The sequence below is a fragment of the Vanellus vanellus genome (assembly GCF_965231255.1).
Source record: "Vanellus vanellus genome assembly, chromosome: 1".
Classification (NCBI taxonomy): Eukaryota; Metazoa; Chordata; class Aves; order Charadriiformes; family Charadriidae; genus Vanellus; species Vanellus vanellus.
In genome coordinates, this window is record NC_138905.1 from 90,537,966 (window position 1) to 90,561,447 (window position 23,482).

General features: G+C 50.4%; 1 protein-coding gene across 1 annotated transcript; it reads left to right on the plus strand.

The window, feature by feature from the left end:
• Positions 1-647: 647 nt before the first annotated feature.
• On the plus strand, positions 648-23,142 carry HGD (homogentisate 1,2-dioxygenase; the record flags this gene model as incomplete). The annotated part of the gene is made up of 15 exons (XM_082486113.1): positions 648-818; positions 1,616-1,708; positions 3,176-3,247; positions 5,778-5,866; positions 7,595-7,700; positions 11,582-11,641; positions 12,108-12,199; positions 12,877-12,911; positions 14,111-14,190; positions 14,320-14,419; positions 16,763-16,887; positions 17,482-17,586; positions 18,788-18,914; positions 22,219-22,400; positions 23,011-23,142. 15 exons carry the CDS (start codon positions 648-650, stop codon positions 23,140-23,142), a joined length of 1,569 nt encoding a protein of 522 aa, XP_082342239.1.
• Between the last annotated feature and the right edge of the window lie 340 nt (positions 23,143-23,482).

Below are 23,482 nucleotides of genomic sequence, written 5' to 3' on the forward strand. Positions count from 1 at the left end.
TGCTCCAGTGCTGGTGCCAGATGGGCAGAGAGGGGTCATTTCTCCTGCCTTGGGGCCACCCTGCACAGCACAGACGGAGAGGTGGGATGTGGGCTCAGAAGGTCAGCAGGGAGAAGGGCCATGGTGTGCCTGGCCCTCGCGCTGTTGCTCCTGACCTGACCGGCATTGGCAGTGTCCCTACGTGGTGCTTCAGAGCCCCGGTGGCATGCGGGGTGCTGCGCAGCTGTTTTTGCCAGCCCAAGTAGTGTCTGACACTGACCCCAAAGGGCATGGAGAGGAAAGAAGCCTCTCTGAGATCTGCCACAGGGAAAGACAAAATAAAATGAGTGAATGAGAAAAGCCACACTGAACATCCAGGCAAAGCCTTGGAGCCACACTCGGGGTGATAAATCACCGGTAGGATGATGTCTCCCCTCCCGCGGCTGCAGTCCTGCCAATGTCTTTTTTTCAGCCCTCGATGCAGTTACCTGAGGATTAATTTTTTTTTTTTTTCTTGGCAAGGAAGAATTGATTTGGCCAAACAATGATGCAGCAGCTTCTGCCCCTGCCCTTGGGGCAGTGGGGCGATGCCACCCTCTCCCAAACACCACCTCTTCCCCATCTCAGCTCCCTTGCCCCGACTGCCCAGCCTCCAGCCCAGCCGGGCCATGGCCAGCAGTTCTGCATCCCCCGGCGATGCGCAGCCGAGGAAGGCAGCTTCTCTCTGGCCAGGCCAGCCTGGTGGGAAGATGCCTGCGTTGCTGCGCTCAGGAGCCATCTGCCTGCCCGGGGCTGGCTGGGTGCAGCGCAGCGCCAACATGGGCACAGAGCAGCTGCCGGTACGAGATGCTTGCTGCTGAGTTTCTTTTCTTTCCTTTCCCCCCCCAACCCCATGTCCCAGCAAGCGGAAGCAGAGGGGCTTTTGGGGATGTGGGTGAGCAGGTCACTGGCTTTTTAGCCTGAAGGACCGGGGATGGATTTCTCAGAGCAAAACCTCTGTGCCTCCTTCCCCCTCGCCCCAGCATCGTGTCAGGGGGCTGCCGGGGAGCACACCCTGGTTACCAGATACACAAACCCACCGAAGAACCCCAAACCATTCCCTCCCAGCTCTCCATCACCTCAGTCGAGCGTGTTTTACAGGTGATGCCCTGCAAAGCAGCCTGCACGTTGCATTAACCCTCTCCTAGCTGTGCTAATGGCAGAGCACGCTGGGTCCCGCTGGCTATGCCTCCATAAAATAAGCACGCCCCCCTCCTCCTCTTCCTCTTCCACCTTTCCTCCCCTGTTCATCAAGGCTGCCTTGCAGGCAAATGCTCCGGCCACCTCTACATTGCAGGTAGAGGAGGATGCAGTGCAGAGGTCTCGGTTAATTCTGGAACTGCTGCAGTCCCATCAGATATTGCTGCATTTCCTTTTAAAAGAGCGTAGGGGAAAAAAAAAAAAAGAAAGAAAGAAAGAAATGCTCCAGTACAATACATTTGCCAAGGCTGCTTAGGTGACCTGCTGCTTTGCATATCAATATGCTTCTTGCAGAGCCCAGTGGAGAGCAGAGTCCTAGCGATGCACGTTCATTCGTTCATTTGTAAGAAGGAGAGAAACAGCCTCCCTGAACCCATGGAAACCAATTTCTTTTCAGGTTCAGGCTAAGCGGGGCTTCCAGCCAGCCTGGCTGCCCCTGGGAATGGACTTCCCTTACAGGTCGCTGAAAGGTGCCAGAGGAAAACACACGGTTTGTCAGGAGGTTTCAGGTTTGCCCTCTGAGTGTCTGCTACACTGGGAAATTTCTAGGGGGGGGGGGGCTGCAAATTGCAAGGCTGAGAAACCCTGGGGGAAATAAGCCAGGCACTAATATAATATAATAAAACAGGTATAGGGGATTTGTCACTTCACCTTCGTGTCAGACCTCTGCCTCCCGGCCTGTCACACCGCACCAAGGGAAGGTGGCTGCCGCTTGCTGGGGTTTCTGGGTGCCGGAGCCCCGAGGCAGCTGCTGGGGCGCAGCAGCATCGCAGCGCCACAGCCACCCCATTGCAGCAAGCGCGCATGTGTCAGCCAAGTGTCGGGACTCCCAGGCTTTGCCATCCTAGCGCCACTGTGGGAAGGCACACAAGTGGCCTAGCTGCTCTTGGAGTTGACAGAGAGGAGCATTAATATTTAACTCTGTCCCCGGGCCACGGGGATGAACCATTGATTGCTGCCAAAACAGCTCTGCGTTCACGCAGAGTTCAACAGAGTTGCTTCGTGCCTTTGTATAGCATCTGAAGGGACTGTATTTACATTTCTGTCAGTGCAAAGCTAAGGTCTGTGTTATACCTGCTTCCCTTGGGTGTCTCAGGTTTACTGTGGGGCTTTTCTCAGTGCCACAAAGCTGGGAGCTGCATCCTCCGGCGTCCTGTGGCTTTTAGCCACGCTCAGACCACAGTGGCCATAGGCAAGGCAGGCGTGGGAGGGCGTGTAGGTCTGTTCAGTCAATGGGTCTCTCAGGTATACATCACCCTAGAAAACCAGATTATCACCTGGTAATGATTTAATTCTTGCTTAATACCATGGTGGACAGTTCACACCCAACTGGGCAATATTCATTTAAGGTAGATCACTGACACAGTGTTAAGTCCCAGCAGGGTTTCCTTTCCTCCTTCATCCCAACTACATCCTGACCTTTTTCTTGATGGTCATGGGGATGTACTGCAAGAACTCAACAATCAAACGACTCCCAGTTTCAGTCCCTGAGCATCTGAGAGCCATGACTCAGTGCATGAATTTACAAGGCAGTCTGCAGAGGTTGGAACGTACACTATTCAAGCAAAGTCAGGTTTAACTTGGATGGTGCTAGCACACCTCTGTAATGTTGATGCATAGTTCTTCTCCTTACACATCACCCCGTTGTTCTTGAGTCTGACTGCATATGTGATATTTGGCATATTTCTCAAGTGCCTTCATGGTGCAGAATGTGGTCAAAATGTACATGCAGGTTTAGCAGAAGAGCAAACCCTGTCTGTGCTTCCTAGTCCACCGTGCGGTTAGACAATGAAGCAAACCAAAGAGGTCCATGGCAATATGCAAGTAGATCACTTAGGAAAGTCTTAACGCATACGAAGAGCCTGGGAAAAAGCATGGGGAAGTGATGGGTAGCTTGTTCGGAGGGGTTTTGCTTGTGTTTTCAAAATGCTGATGAGTTGTGTGGTTTATTTTACAGTACATGTCGGGATTTGGAAATGAACACGTTTCTGAGGATCCACGCTGTCCAGGAGCTTTACCGGAGGGACAGGTACTGAGGTTTTTTTAAGTGCTTTATTAAAATGACACGGAACAGAGTGAATATCTGTTCCCTGGGCTTCTGTTCATCTTAACATATTTCCTTTCTCTCTGCCACCACAAAAGTCTCCAGGAGCCCTCTTTATGCGGGACTGGAATAACAAGATGCTGGTGAAAATCAGAATTAAAGATTTCCATTCCTGCTTTCTATTTTTAAGTTACTCGTGAGCTTCCAAGTTTCACCTAGGGGGTTAAGACTTGCCTGAATTACCTCTGCTCAACAGCAGGTTATTTTTCCAAAGGGAGTTTGCAGAAAAAGTGGCTCGGCCACACCGAGAAGGAAGCCATGGGCTCTAGAACAAACTGGAGCAGAAGTTTGAAGCTTGGCAGAGAGACATGCTCATGCAGGAGACACGGCTTTTGGCATTTCTGTAGGAATCGGGTTCGATGAAGCTAGCTTATAAGCCTTTGGCAGGAGAGCAGCTTCTTTGTAGGGAGGGGACGTGAACACCTGTAGTAATAAACCAAGAGATTTGCTCTTAGAAGTAAGTAACCTCTGAGCATGTTAGATTAAAATAAATTATGTTGTGTCTTTCTGTTTTAAAGAAAGGAATTAGCGACCCATGTGATGCTAGCTACCTGGTCTGCAGAGGCAAGAACAAAACCCTGAAGAATTAAAGCTCTCTCGTCTCCTTTATGCTGGTCTCCTTTACACCAGCACACATTTTGGGGCTGACTGTGCCCTCCCTTGGATGCCCTGTAATCCCTTGGGCTTGGATGGCAGCATTTTATGCTCAGTCGCTGGCATCCCTTGGTGCCAGTCAGCTCTTCTTCATCCTCTCTGCAAAGAGGCCAGCAGAATTAAGGTCAAACAGGGAATTTCACCCTTCACTTTTCCTGGATTTGCTGAATATCCCCCGTTCTGGTGTTTCACACATTGTGTGCCAGTGTGGATAGTAAGACACACCACTAGGACACGTTAAATGCATATATGTGTCCCCTAGGTCTGCACTGAAGCCTATGGTGTGCCCACAAGAAAGAAAAACTGCCGGGCTGGACCAGACTGAGGGCTCAGCTGGTGCAGTGTCTTGTTTCTGAGACTGGCTATAGCAGATGGGTGGGGAAAAGATGTGAGAAGGAGGCACCTTAAACCTGGGAGGTCAACAGTGGTGACTGCTGGTCTGCACAAGCAGTGGGCTGTGGTGGACTTGATTTCCCAGAGCAGCACTACTTTCCAGGCAAAGAGACCCCTCCAGCTCCTGGTGGAGATACCCTCATCTAGACAGAGTTTGGACTCAGTGTCAAAAGAGTTAATAGAAAAATCTGAAAACAAGTTAGACAAAAAAATCTCCAGTCCCAGGGGTGGATCCTTTCTCCTCTGCAGTATTTATAAGACTGGCATCTGCAGTAGTGCTGGCTAAGATAAAAATGACAAGGGCTATTGATCCCCCTGCTTCACTGCCTACCCATACCGACAAGATGGAGTTGGAGGGCTGGAAGTTACGTGCGTTATGAAAGCTTTACCTCTTCCTTCTGCCCACCTGTCAGGGCAGGGTTTGATACGGTATGGTTGGCTGATCTGCTGAGCCGCAGCAGGGTGACAGGATGCTAAACTAGACCTTGCAGGAGGGAGATGGGATAGCAAATGGTGTATGACTGTCCCACCGGGGTATTTCCTGCAGTTCTTGGATGCCTTTGCTTCTTGCTGATCTCAAACAAATAGATGCTGGCCTACTTAGATCAAAATGTCTGGTTTCTGTTCTCTGAAAAGGAGGAATCTGTCCTTCAGTTATGAACTCACAAGGGCTGCTAAACCTTTGCTAGTCATACCCGCAGCTCTGCAAAGGGGAAAGTGCCCCCTTTGTACTCCAAAGGAGGAGTGTCACCACGCAGAAGCCCTGCGGAGAAGCGAAGGCTCCCACACAGGTCACCCCCGCTCTTGAGCAGCAAACAGCACTGGCAGGAGGAAGCAGCACGCCACCAAAATGCCTGCTCTGGGCATCCCTCCCCTGGGCAGAGGGCAGGAGGAGAAGGGGATATATAGCGCATAGGAGGGAAGAAGCAAAGGTGCAGCTGCTGCGAGTCTTTATCAGCCCTCTGGAAAGCCAGACAGACACGGTGCTCTGGGGCAACACCTCTGAACACTTGGTCTCAAAAAAAAATTGTGCATTAGAATGGTCTGCTTTGCGGTCTGTAAGCGTTGGGAATAATCCCCATTTCCCTGACGCTCCTGTCGCTGACCCTACCGAGCACTGCCCCGCACGGCTTGCTCCAGCAGCAGGTGTGTTGCCTCAATGGCTGTGCTGACTCCTGAGGGCACTTCTGTGGCCTGTTGTGTATGGGAATGGGTTTTGGAGTCTGGCTGGTACCCGCAGGGCATCCAGCCTCATGGGAGCAAGAAGATACGACTACTGGGGCTGATACACAGGCTCAGGAGTACAGTCCACCCCACGGCACTGGGGCGCCGGGCGCCCACCACAGTCCAGCGCTAAGTCCTGTGCCGCTGCCTCTTACTCCTTGTTTTTCCCTTTCCTCCCGTTCAGAATAACCCACAGGTCTGCCCGTACGGCCTGTACGCTGAACAGCTCTCGGGCTCTGCCTTCACCTGTCCCCGGCCCACGAATAAACGAAGGTATCGTGACCCCCGGCAGCGGGTGGGTGATGTGGGGTGCTTGGGACGAGGGACAGGGAGAGATGGAGAGGCCGTCTCTGTGCCACCAGAGCTTTTTGCGAGCCCAGGTGGGCAGAGGCGATGAAGCATACATCCAAAAACCTCCAGGGTGTGCTGGGAGAGGGGCAAGGGCAGAAAACCACAGAAGAGGGTGGCCAGGTCGGGTGAGTGGGTTGTGAAAATGCTGAGAAAGAGGATGTCAGGATGGGGAAGAAAATGGTTTTCTGAGAGAGGAGAGGAAGGGGAGGGGACATTCATGGGGACCAAATGGTCCCAAGGGGGCTGTGTGCTGTGAGAAACAACCTCGGGGTCTCAGCCCTGATGCTACTGCGAAAACGTCACCGCTGTGATTCGTGCTGGTAAGCACCTGACGGACAGTTTCAAAACCAAGCCCCTGAGCAGGACTCTTCCCTCCTCCTAAGGAGCGCTCCTGCAAGCCGACCAGGGCTGGTGAGGCACTAGCTCAGGCTGTACCCTGTACCTGTTTTGAGGCTGGCCAAGGGCTCAGACCAGCGCTAGGCACCCAGCACGCTGCTCACTACCCCGCGTTCCCAGCAGTGCAGGGGACAGCTTGTTCCAGCCGGCAGCTAACGTCCCAGAGCTCCGTCCCGGTCATCGTGCTCCAGCTATGACCAGATTGCAGAAGATGGGTTTCTCATTTTGCTTCTCCCACAGTGGCTTTTCTGTCCCTTCTGTTGTTCGTTCAAATGAAAGGCAAATGCATCATCTGAGCTGCCTCACAGAGCTCCGCTCTCCGGGCTGGTGCCAGCTCGCGGTGTGCGTGGGAAAGGGATGAATCATTGTTTGCGGCACGAAGATGTCCTTGATGGAAATTTTCCAGCTCTCAAGGGAGAGCTCCCTCCCCCCCTCTCCCACCCACCCAAACTGCAACCACCGCTGTTAACACATCAAAGGCACTGGCAGCCCTGCCTAGCTCAGCCTTTCCTGATTACCTCTGCTCTCACGCTTGATTAAAAACCCAGCTTCGGGCTTGGCTGTGCCTGTGCATGGCATGCGGACACCGGTCACGGCTGCCGGAGCAGTGGGGGAGTCAGGGGCTGCAGCCATGGACACAGCAGGCAGCAAGGAAGGAGAGCGACGGACCCAGGCAGCGATGGAGGCATAGGGGACCTCCTACAGCAGTAGGAAGCGTCATCCCACATAAAACTCTGGTCTTCGCTGCATGGGCTCACTGGTGGTCCTATGGGCATGGCCAGCTAGGCACAGGATGCTGTTTTCAGTAATCCATCCAAATTCAGATCCTGGCTGTGACCTGTCTCCTAAAAGCTCCTCTGTACTTTCAGTTAGATACTGTGCTCGCCCCTGTCCTGTCCGAGCTGCTTTGTAGCTGTGTTTAAATAGGCTTTTTTTCCACCTCAGAGATAGCTGTATAATTAATTTTTACATACATATATATGTGTGTGTGAATGTAAACATACGGAATTATATGTAAACACACATATAGACATTTACATATAACAGCATATATTTGTATTTAGAGCCTATATAAAATGTCATCTCTCTGGAAGTTTCTGACTGTGAGCTGGTGTTTGATATTTAATAAACCTTTTGGTCCAGTTGCCACCAGTGTAAATGTTATTCATGCCTTTAGGAGCTCAATCAGATGACAGCCACCCAGAGGGTTTAACCTCTTTCCCAGGCTAATCCAGGTCTTTTCCTTCTTTGTAGCTGGCTGTATCGGATCCTGCCTTCAGTCTGCCACAAACCGTTCAAACCTCTTGAGGAGGCCCACTTGACACACAATTGGGATGAAGTTGAGCCTGACCCCAACCAGGTAACCATGCTGGAAAGAGCCCTGGTCCTGCCAGGAGGACAGTCAAATATTAAGCTAACCAGGGGCGCTAAGGCACTGAGCTGCAAGAGGTCTGAGGAGAGCAGTAGGGAGCTGGGGGTCTGGCCAACACAGGAGCAGGGTCCTGACTGCCACCCGTTGTTCCTCACCTATGGGTCATTCAAGGAAGGACAGCCCTCAATGCGATGCTTGTTGCTTCCCACCTCGATGGATGCTCGTGCTGCTTCCCAGCATGGCTGCAGCGTCACAGCGTTTGGTCTGTGCTATCTAGCATCTCCCTTGGGGGCTCCTGTTGGCCACCTCTCAGGCTGCTCTCTCCTCCTCTTCAGTTTCCCTCGTCAAAGGCTCATCATGCCCCAGCCCAGCAGGCAGAGCAGCAGCATGTCTCTGCCATCCATCCCCTCCTTCCCTTTGCTTTCGTTGAGGCTGCTGGCTGCCAGCCTGTTTCTCTGCAGCCCTCGTGGGAAATCAAGCTTCATTCTGAAGAGTCATGCAGAGACAAGGCATTTGTCTTCCTCTGTTACGGCCTTGCCATCATCTTTAATGATGATTTCTTCCCTGCCAGCCCCAGAACATTTGGCTTTGCTAATCTGACTCTCTCCTCCTGCCATTTTCCTCTCAACATCATATCGTCGTCATTGTTTTTTACCCCTCTCAGGTTTTGCCCTTTGATGCCTCATCATTAGTTGGTTTCCAGCCTCCTGAAAGCCTTGCCATTTGTCTAAATACTTTCCCAGTTCTGCTGGAATATGTTTTCCAGCCACTGACCAAGGAGCGGTGACAGGCTTGTATTTAGGACCCTTTGGTGCTCCTTCCCAAACGAAGCTCCAATGACTTCTGTTACCACCTCATCCATCCCCGATGCCCTTTCGCAGCCCGCATCTACCATTACAGTTATTTATGATTACGGTAATTCCAAGATGCCCAGCTCCCAAGCATCTCAAGCCATTTATGTGTAGTACATCTTTTATCTAGGAGAACAGCAGTGAAGCTCCTGGCCACTCTCCCTCACCACTTTCTATGGCAATCATCAACTCCAGAGGGGTTATTTCCTAGCAGCAAGCAGGAGCCATCTTCTTGCTTTCCTTCTCATCCTTTCTGAAGCAGAGCCAGAGACCAGGTTCAGTTTGTTGGACAAGATCAACGCTTCCCTGCAGTGCTTTGTGTTTCACTCAGCTCATTTAAGGAGATTTCCCGGTCTTCATCCATCTAAAAGGATGGCCATATGGAGGTACCTTATGTGTCAAATGGCAAAAAAATCCCTTAACATTGCTCCAAAACAATGGCAGAATTGTAAAAGGCACAGGGGACAAAACAGAAAAGGAGACAGAGATGATGAAAAAGTACAGAGTGACCTCCATGCAAGAAATGCTGAAAGAGAAGAAAGCTCTCCAGCCTGGAACAGGGATGACCAAGGGAAACTATGATTGAGAGACAGGGAGAAAATGAATACCAATAATGAATGTCACATTAAAAAATAAATAAAGGCATAAACTGTGAAACTTCTTGCCAGAGGATCCAGGTGGGTTTGAAAAGTGGTTGGACAAACCTTCTAGAGAGAAAACCTATAAAGTAATAGAAAGCACAGAGATGCCGTATCCCAGGAGGTTCATGGATCATACAGCAGGGAAACAATGCTAAAGGCTTCCCCGTTTTAAGCTCCTGGCACTGGTACCTGCTGGCTGTCTTGGACTTCTTTTCTGGCTCAGGGCACTTGTTCTTCTCTTCTTGCATCGGTGAAACCCAAACACCGGACAAATGGCATGCAGTGGCTTAGCAGTTCGCAAGCATTTTGGAGGAGAGGGGCCAGGCATCATTTTTGGTTGCAACCAGTGGGCTGGATCACATTTCCCACTCTCCTTGTCCCCCAGGAATGAAAGCTGTGGAGGTGTCCACAGGGACCAAAGTGAAAATTAAACTGTTTTGCAGGAACTGCACTATACTTATCACTTCACCTGTAGAGTAACTGTCATTTTCCATATTCCTCAGTGAGAAAGGACCTGACATTTATTTCTTTTTTTTTAACCTGTTCTCCCTCACTCACTCTCTCTCCCTCAGTCTTCAGGGTCTTCTCTCTTTATCCCTCTGCGTGTCCTTTCTGTCAGTATTTCCCAATGGTTTCTGTTAATAGGGTCCCAATTCCCAACCCTGAAGGCTTAAAATAATCATCACAGGAGCAGTTCATGTTGAGATGTCACTGCTGGCCTTCATAGCTGCCATGAAATGAACGGGAGCTGGGGAAGGTCCCACTGTTGGGGGTGGCAGCAGGCTCAGGAGCACCTTCTGACCGTGTTTTGCATTGGCTCTGGTTCATGTCTGGAAGGCTGCCTTGGAAACCAAAGGAAAGCATGCTTTAAAGAAGTCCGAAAACAAAACATGAGGTTCAGTGCTCTCTTACCCACTTATCTGTGAGGTGTCAATACCTTGCAAGGGTCACATCTGATCTGCTTGTGGTGTGTTTGGTGTCTCCATCCAGAACATACGGCTTCTCCAACAGCCTCTTCCCCTCCGCCTGGCACCCCAGCAGTGTGACCCTGAGCAGGCGCCATCACGGAGCCACCCAGGTCTCCTGGGGAGGAAAACGTGGCTCTGCCCAGCAGTGGATGGGATGGGGGAAGGAAGGGACAAGGGATGAACCCAACCCAGGTGACCCAGGGCTGCTGCGAGGCTGTGGTGGTCGGATGATCTCAGAAGCAGATGGCTTCGGAGAGCTGAGCAGAGAGGGCCAAGCTGTGGGGCCAGGCCTGGGATGCAGCTGATTAATTAGCAATGAACCCCTGCTTAGCTCAGCTTTCCCGGCAGATGCACTCGCTGGGCACAGTTCCCTGTTTCCTCCTGAGGCCGGCTCTCCAGGAAAGCCTGACAAGTCGCCTGGCCACCTGCATTTTGATCTGGGTTTGGAAAACTTCCTTGAGGCATGGTGGAATTTAATATCTTTTCATTCCTTTCAAATTTAACTGAAATTTCACACAGTTCAAAATTCCTGGGAGCGGCAGGGGCGGACACAGAGTCTCGTAAGCTTTGTTTTCTCAGGGCACCAGCCTAAAGTCATGTCAAGAACTGCCAGGTCAGGTAGCTAAAAGCAAGAACGTGTTCTCGTGGATGCCAAGAGTCACAGGCACTTAATCTGGGGTCAAGGGTATCGATGTGGAGGTTGTATCTGGCAGCTGGCCATGTCAACATCCCCCTAATTTGGGGTGTTTGGATTGGTCTGCACTGAACTCCCCCCCACTGAGGGGCTCTGAGCTGCAGCACCTCGTTCCCAAGAGCTGCAAAGACCCTTAATATGATATTAGCGGTAATAAATACTTCGGACTCCGCTGGCACCTTCTGCCTGAGGATCTCGACAGGCTTTGCAAGAAGTAATTAGTGCCGCTCACAGTTCCCACTCATACAGGTATAGATATTTCTGCTTCAGATGTGGGGAAAATGAGGTGGAGCAAACGGGAGTGTTATGGTCAGGTCACGGATGGAGTGAATCATCCAGTGCAGAGTGGAGCACAGGACTGTGACGATTTGGCTGTGGAAAGCTGGCACATCGGAATTTCTTTGCTCTCAACAGTGTTGTTAGTAACAGAGGAAGACACAGCTTTTAAATAGGACTTTTTTTTTTTTTTAAACCTTGGCACTACGCAAGCCTGCCAATTATTTTACAAAATTATGATTAAAAAGGAAAAAAAAAGCTTAATAAATCGAAAGGAACCTGTAAACCAAATTAAGCAAGGCAATGAAGAAAGAGAAAGCTATCTCAGCTAGCAGAGGGCAGGGGGCGGGGGGTGGGGTGTCTGCTCTTTTTTTAATTGCCACTGTTTGCAATATAACCACTGGCATCGCTTTCTCGCTTTTCGTTTGCCGCAATCTAGCTGCGATGGAAACCTTTCGAGATCCCGAAAGCCCCTCAGAATAAGCTGGACTTTGTGAGCGTAAGTTGAGGGGCATCTGGGGATCCTCCATCTCTGCTCCCCCTTGGGGGGGCTATTGGGGCATACGGGATGCTCAGCATTGGGATAACAGCAGTGGTTTTGACACCATTGGGCTCACAGAGCATCCGTGGGAGGGGAGAGGATGCCAGATTTCAACCAGCTTGCCAGTGGACTTGATTGATTTTCAATGAACTCTTCCAAAAAAAAAAAAAGCCCAAAGCCCCAGTTCTCCCCAGTGCCTGGGCTGGAAAACACCAGCTTACATGGATTTTTAAGAAACCCTTAATACACTAAAGAAAAGCCAAGACGTTTGGCAAAGGGGCATACAGGGAAAGGCTGGTAGCGGTATGGGAAGTGGGGAGAGGGGGTGAGCCCCAGCAAGGGGGTGGGATGAGGGGGCGAATGGGGGCTGGTCCCCTGCCCCGCTGCTTGCCGTTCACTTCCGATGCTTCGGGTTTGCCCGTAGGGGCTGCATACCTTGTGCGGCGCCGGTGACCCCAGAGGACGCAATGGCATCGCTGTCCATATTTTCGTCTGCAACACCTCTATGCTCAACAGGTCAGTGAGTGCTACGCTGGAGGCTTGGGCTGCCCTGGGCTGCATGCGTGTGTACGTGTGTACGTCTGTCACCGCTGTGCTTGAGTCCAGCTGCTCCCAGCGGTGCTGTCTCTATGTCCCTGTGTTCCTGTGTGCACAGGCGAAGGCGTTCATGGTTTCCACGGCAGGTGTTTGTGAAGCAGCTTGTACTCTGTGGCCAAGCACTGGGGGGAATTGGGTGGGGAGCCACCAAGAGAAGGAAGGAGCTGGGCATGGGGATCCAGCAAGAGGGGACATGTTGGATCCGGGTGATCCCATCCCAGGGACCAGAGCTGCTCCTCGGAGGTCAACAAGCACACAGCCTCTGATGGGCATTGCTACCCCCTGCAGCAGCTCATAGGGGAAGTCAGCCCTGCTCCCCAGTTTGCAATGCCTGAAGCACCCATGGCCACAAAGGCCATGACCTGGCAGAGGTCGGAGGAGACCCTGCATCCAGGCCATGCACATTAAACCTCCCTGCCTCCTCCGCACCTGTCCCTGTACTGCATCCGCTAACCCGTGAGTAGCATTTCTGGTGCCCAAAGGGAGACCTCTGCCACATCGGTCTCCCAGCTTAAAACTCTCCAGCTGTGGTCGTGGCACGTGCAAGCATCCAGTGTTTATGGCACCTTGACCTTCCTGTTCTCCTTTTTCTTTAGATGCCTTTATAATTCAGATGGCGACTTCCTGATTGGTGAGTTGATGCTTTTTGGCTTTTCCTTTCCCCCACGAGGCTCTATCTTGGTTGTGACCTGCCTTCCTCTTTGTTCCTCCAGAGCCTTGGGCCCTACACCCAAGATTTGGAGGAGAGGGTTGGCTTCACCCTCATGCCATCCAGATTTGGTGGTCTGGCAACAGCTGGGCTGTCGGGTGGGTTGCACCGCTCCCCTGCAGCTCAGGAGGGCCCGTCTGTGCCAGACCCTTAACTTTGGGTTTGAGCAATGACCCAGCTCCCTTGGCACGGTGCCCAGGAATCATTTCCCAGCGCTCCCCAGACGGGTATTAGGCACACCACAGGCAGAGGTTTTCTGGAAAACATAAGCCTCAGGATTTCTGAACAGCTTACACTAGGTGCCTTTGTTGCTTCAGTCCAAGAGTATTTGGCACGGCAGCTTAGCTCCCGCGCTCCGCCAGCCTCAGGCAACCACACTGCCGCGATGAGTGCTGAGGTTGGCACATAATGCGTGCACATGTCCAAAAATATTCTGAGCGGTATCAGAAGCCTGATATTTACTTGTATCTTTCTTGACCGAGGGACAGAACTGCCTTGGGGTCACCGACAGAAACATTTCTCCCATCAAATAGCTATTAAATTGTTCTCGCTCACCTCCCTCACTACCTTGAAGTAAAGGTGCCAGGGCAGGTTTTGTAAATCTGCTAGTTTTTCAAGTCAAAATGTGAGCTCTCCTGCACCAGGACAGTCAAGAAAAATAACGCAGCCGTTAGTGAAGCATTACTTCTACTCTCGGGAAGCAGGGAGAATTAGCTACTCCCTGACATCTCACACTGCTGCAGTCGTGACAAGGATGGGTACATGAACCATTTTATGTGAAGATCACGAGACTGACAGGCATGGCCCCAAATATGTCAAGTCTCATTTATCTGGGCTGTGGCACAAACCCTATGTTAAGGGAGCACGAGGTGATGGGTGGACTAACCTCAGGCAGGTGCTCGCTGTGGTGTGGGGGCCGTGGGCTGGTCTGGAAGCTCTCCCTCTAGTGCAGGTATCTCTGCAGCAAGGCTCTGCATGGGAGAGGGAGCCCAGTTCCGCTGTGAAGCAGGGTCAGAAAGGGCCCATAAGCTCTCCTTTGGAGCCTGGGTGCTCTGGTGGAACAGAGAAGGTGGCATTCACCGCCTTGCTTCAGCTTTTCTGCCTGCACTTTGTTTCCATAGTGCCCCAGCAAGGGAAACTGCTCATCACAACCGAGTTTGGGAAGATGCTAGTGGAGCCCAATGAAATCTGCGTCATCCAGGTAAGGGCTGACTGTGCCTTGCCTGTGGCTCAGAGCCCAGTGTTGGAGCAAGCCAGCTCCTGCACTCAGCTGTTCATGGTTTGTCAGGAAAGTCCTCTGGGGATCCTAGTATCTTCCTTCATTTTCTAGCAAGGAATGCGTTTCAGCGTGGAGGTGTTCGGTGAGACCAGAGGCTACATCCTGGAGGTGTACGGGGCACACTTCGAGCTGCCTGACCTGGGACCCATTGGTAAAAATCTCCCATCAGAGCTAAAGTGAATTTCATAGAGACAGACAGGAATTACAAGCCTCAATCCAACCTTTTATTGCCTATGTAATACAGCCTCCCATGCACACTTCTTCCCAAAGACACTTCCCATCCCAGCACTGTTATTCCCCAGCAGAGCAACCGTCCCCCCCCAAAAAATGTGACAGGTCAGTCATCCTGATTTTCCCCTGGGGCTGAAGGGACCATTTCTCTCCCACCCCCTTTTCCACTTTCTCTTTTTCCTTCTGGTTTGGGAGTCCCCATCTGCTGGCTCTGAATCTGTTCCTACCAAAAGAAACTCAAAAGGCCATCAGCACCGATGCCTCTTACTTACAGATATGGCATAAACTGGAGTGACTGAACAGAAATTACCTGGTAAAAGAAAAGGCAGATTTCAGAGGCAACAGATGTTCTCAAAGCCCCATTTCAGATTGAATCAAGTGCTTTTTTCCCCCCACCTCTGTTCACAGAGGCGCCTTAGAGCTCTAGAGCATAGAGCACCTTAGTCTCGGAAGCTGTTCCCCTTGGAGAATTAGAAATGAATAAAATGAGCAGCACAGGACTGGGATCAGCAACACATTCGTATCTCCATGTTGTGCTGCCAGGGCGGATCTGCTTTCGCTGAGCGCAGGTCTAGCCCTCAGAAATGACAGATCCTCTCTGCCAGCTGCCTCCTGGTCTGTGCAATGTCGCAGATCGCGAAGGCACAGCCTCTTGCTGCCGTGACAAAGATATTGTGAGGGAGCATGGCATCTGAAGCCCCGCCGACCCTGCCGTGATTTCCCTGCCAGCTTTCTGGAGGCGCTCAGCACACGTTATTTCACCTTTCTTATCCCTGGAGTACTTGCCTCCAAAATTTTCTTGCTGAGAAAAACACCTCCTGGTTACAGCTACTGAGATTGTCTCATGGAAGGGAAGTGAAACTTCCCTTGTAACAGCTAAAATAGCTACAAACCCAGTAACAATAGTTCCCTGCCTTCACACCGGTGTTTTGGGATTTGTTGTTTTTCACTTGAGGTTGCTTCCCCTTCCTGCCCCCTGACTGGGCTGGTTTTATACCTCTCAGTGAGATCTAAATGACTGGCCGTGCCTGAAGCAAACTGAGTAGGTATTATCAATCAGTAACGAGCTTGGTGTGGACCACCTGCATTCAGAGGGCCTTTGCAAACCTCTCATAGCCTCAGCGGAACTGAAGCTGGTCATTCCTGCAGTGAGGAACCAGCCCAATCTCCAACCATTTAACGGGACCCCGCTCGAGCATTTCTCCCATGTGATGTGCGCTGCACAGCTCTTTCTGCATCGAGCCTACAGTGATTTTTCATCAGCTTTCCTTCCAGCCAGCTGAGGTTACCTGCCTTCACCCGTTCCTTGCGCCCTGTGTCTGCTCCACTTGATTATTGATATTGTTGCCGCAGCCTGTTTGTAACAGGTTTTCCCATTAGCTAGTTTTTCAGACACTGTTGGACTGGGGTGCGTTTTTTTGGACTCCAGAAGGCAGGAATCTATTATAACGTTTACTTTCTGAAGAAAAAGAAAAGGAGTGCACTTGCCTGTAAACCTTTTCAGGAGGTGGTAATTATAAGAGCTCCTCTTCTCACCACCTACCCGCCTTCCCCTCAGAGACCAAGATCCTTTGTATTTCAGTCTTACTTTATTCTAACTTCACTTTTCACTTGAAAAAATGACAGCTGGAGGAAAGCACTGACTGTTAAACCCTAGCAGCAGGTAGTAATGTCTTCATTTTTATCCAAGAATTTCTAAACCACTTCGTAACAATAATACTAATGAGAAGAAGAATACTTCAGCACCCATATGGTGCTTTACACTTTGAAAATGCACTCCTTGTGCTAACCAACCCCTCAGTATGCCCAGAATCTGTAGGTATCACTAGCCCTTTTTTGATTACTCTTTCTGCAAGTATTCAGAAATGTATGAGGCCCCCTCATGATGTGCCTTGTAACCTCTGCGTGGCTAAGCGTCCAACCAGCAGGATGTCCAGGAGCAGGGAGCAATTTACCCTCCATTTTTTGCTTAATTCCTAGTTGCTACATGCCTTTAATTGAGGATGACATACTAATCTTGTTCAGAAGGCAACTAGGGGAGACCTGTCTTAGTCACATAAGGGGAGCATGGACTTAAACACTAGGATTACCTACTCGCAGGAGCACAAGAAGTACGTGACTATTTCAGGTTTCATGGTGGGCCGAGAACCAGTAAGGTCATTCAAAATGCAGGAGGGCACCCACAAAGCCAGGAAACTGCACCAGCCTCTCACTTTGTTAGCAAGTTGCCCAAAGAGCTCTGGCACGTCTCTTTCTTTCACAGGAGCCAATGGCCTGGCCAACCCACGTGACTTCTTGGTGCCCGTCGCATGGTACGAGGACCGCCAAGTGCCAGGGGGCTACACGGTGATCAGCAAGTACCAGGGCAAGCTGTTTGCAGCGCAGCAGGTGAGGATGCCCCTGGAGAACGGGTAACACCGAAGCGCAGCGACTGCCGGAGCATGGTCTGGGATATGCAACTCAGTAGAATGCATGCAGTCTCAGGAGGTCCGGCTGGGTTGAGTGGAGCAGGACTGTGCCCTTGCCTTGTTGGGTCATTCACCTTCCCAGCTGAGGTTCCTCAGTCTGGATAAAAGTGTTTGTGGAGACTTGGCTGCACAAAGACTCAACTTTGCCTCACTGTTTCCATACATTTATAGTGAGAGAGTAGAAAAGAGGAGCCGGGGCTGCTGTGAAAAGCCAGGGTTTTCTTACCAAAGATCCAGTGTTGCTGCTGGCCTTGTTCAAGCACTGCCTGGGCACACGAAAACCCTTAGAGACCAAACCCCAGAGGGAGGACTGAGGCTCATGAAGTGGAAACACTGAGGAAAACCACATTCTCGCAATGTCGAGCTGTGCCTAAAGGGCTTCATGCTCCAGGCTGCCCGTGTACCTCTCACCAGCACTAAACCCATTTTTAATTTGGTAAGGAGCAGTGGCCTGCATATGTGCAGCAAGTTGAAAGGCTCTGTATGGTAACCCTCTGTCTCTTTGCCTCGGTAGGATTTCTCCCCCTTCAATGTCGTAGCTTGGCACGGGAACTACACGCCGTACAAATACCATCTGGAAAAATTCATGGTCATTAATTCCGTTGCTTTTGACCATGCGGTAAGTTCTGGAGCTGGGCAAGGCAGAACAATGCTGCGTGGATATTGCAGCATCCGAACACACCCTGAGCTCCAGGGGCTCAGTGCCGGTTAAAAAATATGTTGTGCTCTAAGAAACAGTGTGAAATCTCTTGCACTGCTTTCCCTGGGCCCAAACCAAGCTCTTGCAGAGAAAGACAACCTCCTTTGTGCTACAAAGACATAACTGGAGGTTGATCAGCTTCTTAAACAGCTTTATGCAGCTTAGCATAGAATTTCTGTGCCCTGGAGGAGAGCTGAAAACTGAAGCCAACACACACTGTGCAACTCAGCAGAAAGACTTTTGCTTCAAATTCTTGCCTTGATTTGTTTCTCGCAATTGAACAGACTCCTTCCCCTGGTTCCTCTGAGCCCAGCACTGAAATTCGTTCAAAGAGCTAGCAGCTTTCATTGCAATAATTTCTAGATCTTATGGAAAATAACTAAAGCCAAAACTAATGTGAGCAGCTCTTCTAAAAAGGAAACCAGCCCAGTGGGAGAGGTGCCCGCAGCGATGCCATCTCTTGGCGCTGCTTCTGCAAGTGGGTGTGCAAGGAGACTGGAGCATGTCTAGTGAGACAACCAACAGAAAGTATTGTTTAAATTCCAGAAAAGCCTGCCAGGAGAAGGATGGTTTTGGGATCAAAGCCCAGAAAATCACTTTACTGGACTAGAGACTTCAAAAATCCTTGAAGCAAGCCACAATTTCTCTGCACTTTGTTCTCCCTGTTTGTAAACTAACAGGGCTGTGAGGCCAGATGCCTCCAGCAAGGTGTTCCTGTCCTCTGTAACCAGCTAAGGAAGAGGTATAGTTTAGTGGTAGGAGGGGTGCTGGAGACTGCTCCTGGAATTACAGTACCCCGTCTTGTGGGGCTGTCCCTCCCCTGCATCTGTTCCACCAACTCCAAGGGCATAATTGCTGGGGCAGGGAAGGCTCTCCAAGGCTGCCTCAAGGAAGAAACATCCAATCCCATCACTTGTCTTTCATGTTCAGCATGGGATGGAGATGCTGGGTGCTGTCACCCAGGGTCACGAATCTCACCCACACCATCAGGTATGGGTAGTAAAAGTGTTTTGGCAAGGGAGAGGCTGTGTCAGTCAGGTTACCGGCTGGATAACCTGTGCAGATAGCTCTGAGCCTTGCTCTGTTTCATGCTTTTTGCTTTGTTTTTTTTTTCTTTCAGGATCCTTCTATCTTCACTGTCCTGACAGCCAAGTCGACCCGTCCTGGAGTGGCACTGGCCGACTTCGTCATATTCCCCCCGCGATGGGGGGTAGCTAACAACACCTTCCGTCCACCATACTACCACCGTACGTCTGCTCTTTGTTGGTTGTGCTTGAGTAGAGGACTGCAGGTTAAAAAACAAGAGCATGTTCAGGGAAGAAGCGGTCTGATTTGTTGCCTTTGGCAGAGTTAGAGTTAGCTTCTTGGAGTCAGACAGTCCTCCCTGGGAAACAAACAAACCCAGAGAAGTCCCTATTTAGAGCATCTCAGGAAAACTCAGGGGTGATGGGCTGGCAGCGTCTGCATAGATGGATGCGTCTGTACTCAAGGGGCTCCCACTGAGACCGGGTGCATATTGAACTTGGCATTGCACAGATGCATCAGAAATTGTCCTGCATCCAGCCATGAATTGCTTAATATCTCGTTAGAGTACATGGATAAAGAACAGGAGAAAGGAAAATACAACATCACATGTGGCAAGAAGCAGGGAGACATAGAGCTGCCCAATGCCACTTGCAGGGTGAGATCAAAGTTACAGCAAAGGATTGAATTGGCGCTCCCAAGCCCTTCTTCACCACCTGCAGACTGATGGAGGTACCTCTAGCATTTAAGAAGCCAGAGATCAGGAGCGGGGTTCCTTCTTAGGCAGTTTGTTGATTTTGGGGGGAATTGGTTGCCATCACCACAGCCGGTTGCTTTTTGGCAGATTTTTGGTTTCAGCTTGGCAGAGCGTGGCCACGTGTTGCATTGAATGGATGCTAGAAGTCCAGCTGCCCACGTGGGATTGCCCTTCCAGGGTAGGGATGAGGCAACCCGCCCTATGAGACTGAGGGGGGAGGCTTGCTTGTGCTGCATCCCTTCTGTCGGCAGCTAAAAGGCCCCATCTCAGAAGCTGTCAAGGTCACACTGTGGTCACTTTGCAAGTGCTGAGAGGCTTTCTGCATACTTACTAACCACAGCTTAATAGCCAGCTCTTCCTGCTACTTAGACATATTTCCAAGCACCTTGGGGGCTGGCAGAATTAGTGGTGCTTGCAAGCACAGTAGGCAGCTGTGCCACCATCTGAGTAAATCCCAGAGGCAAAGTCCTGCCCTATCATTCTGCTTTCATTCCCAATAATGACACATGACATGGAAATGGGTGTCCTGACTGGCTGGGACAGTGCCAGGTCCCAGCTACCTCTTTTATTAGACCCTAAAAGGTGAGACACACAGCAGGTTTACCGTGATTAAGTTGCTGGGCATCAGCAGAGCTGTGCTAACTTTCCACAGACATGTTGTGTTGAACAAAATGAACTTGTTCAGCCTTCCTTAGTCTGTGGTACAAGATGGTTGAAATAATCCTCATTCTTTTGTCTGTGTTGTGAGCTACGAGTACCCATGCAGATCACTACCACAGTTACTCGCGTGACCACGGTATCTTGGCCATAGGCTCGAGCAGTAGATTTGTGATGAGCAGGTTGGTTGTCTACTCTAGCCCAGCCATGGAGGGGCAGAGCTTGAGTGGGTAAGGCAGACATCGCAACAGTCAACTGTCAAGACACTGCACATGAGCTCCCTCGCAAATGAGTGCGGTGATGAGAACCTTGTACCGTTAGAGAGGCGTAACAGGACAGAGCAGCTCTGGGGTAGGAGCAGCACAAGTTCGGTGCTGCTGAACTCCGCTCTCTCCAAATATTTTATAATAAGCCTATTTTGTTTTCTAGAAATCCCCTGTTGCCTCATCTTCTCAGCTGCAGTGGAAAACCTGTCTTCAGAGAACTTTGGTGCACTCAGAGTTACTGTTATTGTCTTGCCTTAACTTTGCCCCAAGTATAAATACAGCAATGGTGGTCCAAATATTTCCCCCTAGACATTATAACCATTTCACATACAAACATGGCTGTGCAGCTTATAAATACTGACTTCTCCCGGTCACCTCTCTGTATCCCTGGAGGCTGTGAATTACTCCTAGGGTCTTTGGACCACAGGTTGAAAAATGTGTCTGATACAGCTTTTATGCCATATATCGCATCTGTGTCTGGGAGAGTACGTGTGTGATTCTCATTACGGTGGGACCTAGTATCTGATGGCCACTAAGTGATTTTAACTCCACAGCATCCTGCTTGTAGAGGACAATGCTATTTCACCGATGGAATGGAGGCATGCCTAAGTTCTTGGGGTGACGCAGGAAATCTGCGAAGGAATTAGAAACTGGACCCAGCTCATCTCTTAAGTCCTAGCCCAGTTTCCTACCCACCAGCCCATTCTTCCTAAGCAACAGTATGAGTCCTGTTGCAGACGCGTTGGCAGTCCAGCTCTTAGGGTCTGTACTGCAGTCTGAGTGCACCAAACGCAGTACCTGAGCGAATTCAATGAGAAGCCCGTAACAATCCAGCCTTACATGAGATACTGACAACTTGGAATGAAAATTAATAAGTGTTTGCATACGTATGTAGGCCAACTCTGCTTTGAGCTAAATCAGTTTTGTTGTTAAACATTTCAGACCCTGGATTGTACTTAACGAAGACCAAGCTAGCGGTTAAAAAGGGATATATATAACATAGCTACAGAAGCGTGTCCTGGTTTTGCAAAAACTGACCGCCAAGCAGAAAGCTGCCGTAGTGTTTAGTCACATCAGGTCCACTAAAGCTGAAAGCTTGGGATGGCAGTTGTTAAATTACTTCCCTTACAGGGAGCATAACTCTGTAAATGCCCAATGATTAGATACAGCCATCCTTACCTAAGTTAGTGGTATATTACTCCATTGGTTTCAGAGGGTATTCTTCCTTGGGGAAAGACGCATTTGGCTCCTTCTCTTTGGGCATACAGTGGCTCTCTAGAAATAAGTAAATAATGCATGAATCAAAAGCATAAGGTACTGAAGCACTTGGCTGGAGTGGAGGTGGTAGAAGAATATTGAACAAAATTATTTCAAGCGTCTAACCTGGGACAGCAGACCAGGCTCACTAACCAGACTGCTGGCCAGGCATTTTGTGCCTCAGTGCCCATTAACACAGGGATGATTATACCAAACTTTCTTTCCAGCACTTTAAGATCTCCAGTCCAAGTCTGTAAATGTCAGGTTACACCACACAGTTTGTATGCAGGTGCAGTACTTACACAGCTCGAGATGGTAGGAAAAGCTCAGGTCTACCAACATCAATGCACCTTCATTAGGGAGCTCTCAGTTTCTGAATCCGGATAATTGAGAGCAGAATAAAACCTGTGCAGCTTTACAAGCATCCCCTGTGGTATCCCTGATGTCCTCTCTTGTGATGTCCTGCTTAGGGACCTCCAGGACACCCACTGCCCGGCCCAGCTTAGCTCATGGGCTTCAAGGAGCTCACAGCCCAGCTGTGATGCCTCCCAATTGCACTGTGCGGCAACCTCTTCTCTGTGCCTCCCGCAGGGAACTGCATGAGTGAGTTCATGGGGCTCATCAAAGGCCACTATGAAGCAAAGGAGGAAGGCTTCCAGCCCGGAGGGGCCAGCTTGCACAGCATGATGACTCCTCACGGGCCGGATGCCGACTGTTTTGAGAAGGCGAGCAAAGCCAAGCTGGAGCCTGAGAGGGTTGCAGAAGGGACCATGGTAAGGAGCCAAGGGAGCCGGTAAGATTTTGAACACAGCACGGCATACTGCGGATGTGCCACTTTCAAAGCACAGCCTAGCTTCTCACTGGCATGTTGGAAAAGTACTTGGACCAAATGGCTGCAGCGTTCACCTCCCTCACTGATCAGCACCATTCAGCTCCCAGGAGCTTCCCTGGAGACACACGAGGCCAGGCAGCTTTGATCATCTGCTCACATAAATTGTTGCCTGAGCAGGAAGCTGGGAATTTTCATGCTGATTAATTTAATTTTTGTCTATGGACAAAGAAAAGAAACGCCTGACTCTCCTCCTTTTCCCACCCCCTAAAATCTAATGATGATCATCAACAGACCTTGAATTAGAGCTTTTGGAACAACCTGGCCTTCCTGGGTATGTGGGGAATCCGAAATCACTCCTGAGACCTGGTTAATATCAGCATTGCAATGCCAGCTCTGAAGAGCTTTCTCCCCCTGGGTTGATCGGGCTGGAGGTAGAATCTGGCAGGGCTGGACCATGTGTGCAACTCCTGTTTGTGGTAGAGCAGAGCCACCTTTGCCTGGATGCAAACTCTCGCTCTCTTGCCCTAACCTACCTTCCCTCTTCCCAACAGGCCTTCATGTTCGAATCGTCCCTCAGTATGGCCGTCACCAAATGGGGTCTCCAGACCTCCAACCGCCTAGATAAAAACTACTACAAGTGCTGGGAACCTCTGAAAAGCCATTTCAACCCTAAGTGCAAGTAAAGGGAAGTATTTGTTGCTTGCAGTATGTGAGTGAAGACAGGGAAATGCAGTGTACCTACGTGTGGTGGCACGGTTGACTTGGGCAATGCAGAGTGCTCCAGCACGGAATGGCATTTCCAGCAGCCACCGAGCCACAAAAGTGATCATCCCTATGTAACTTGGGAAATGCAGCAACCCCCCCATTATTCTTAACTTTCAAGTATCCAATTAAAGTTTTCCTGGTGACACACTGAAGCTGAAGTACTTGCGTGGCTCTCACTATGTGTAGTTGGTGTGAATGCTGTACCTTCTGCGGAGAGGAGGTAACAGCCAGCCCCAGCTCACAGGGCCTCCTGAAAAT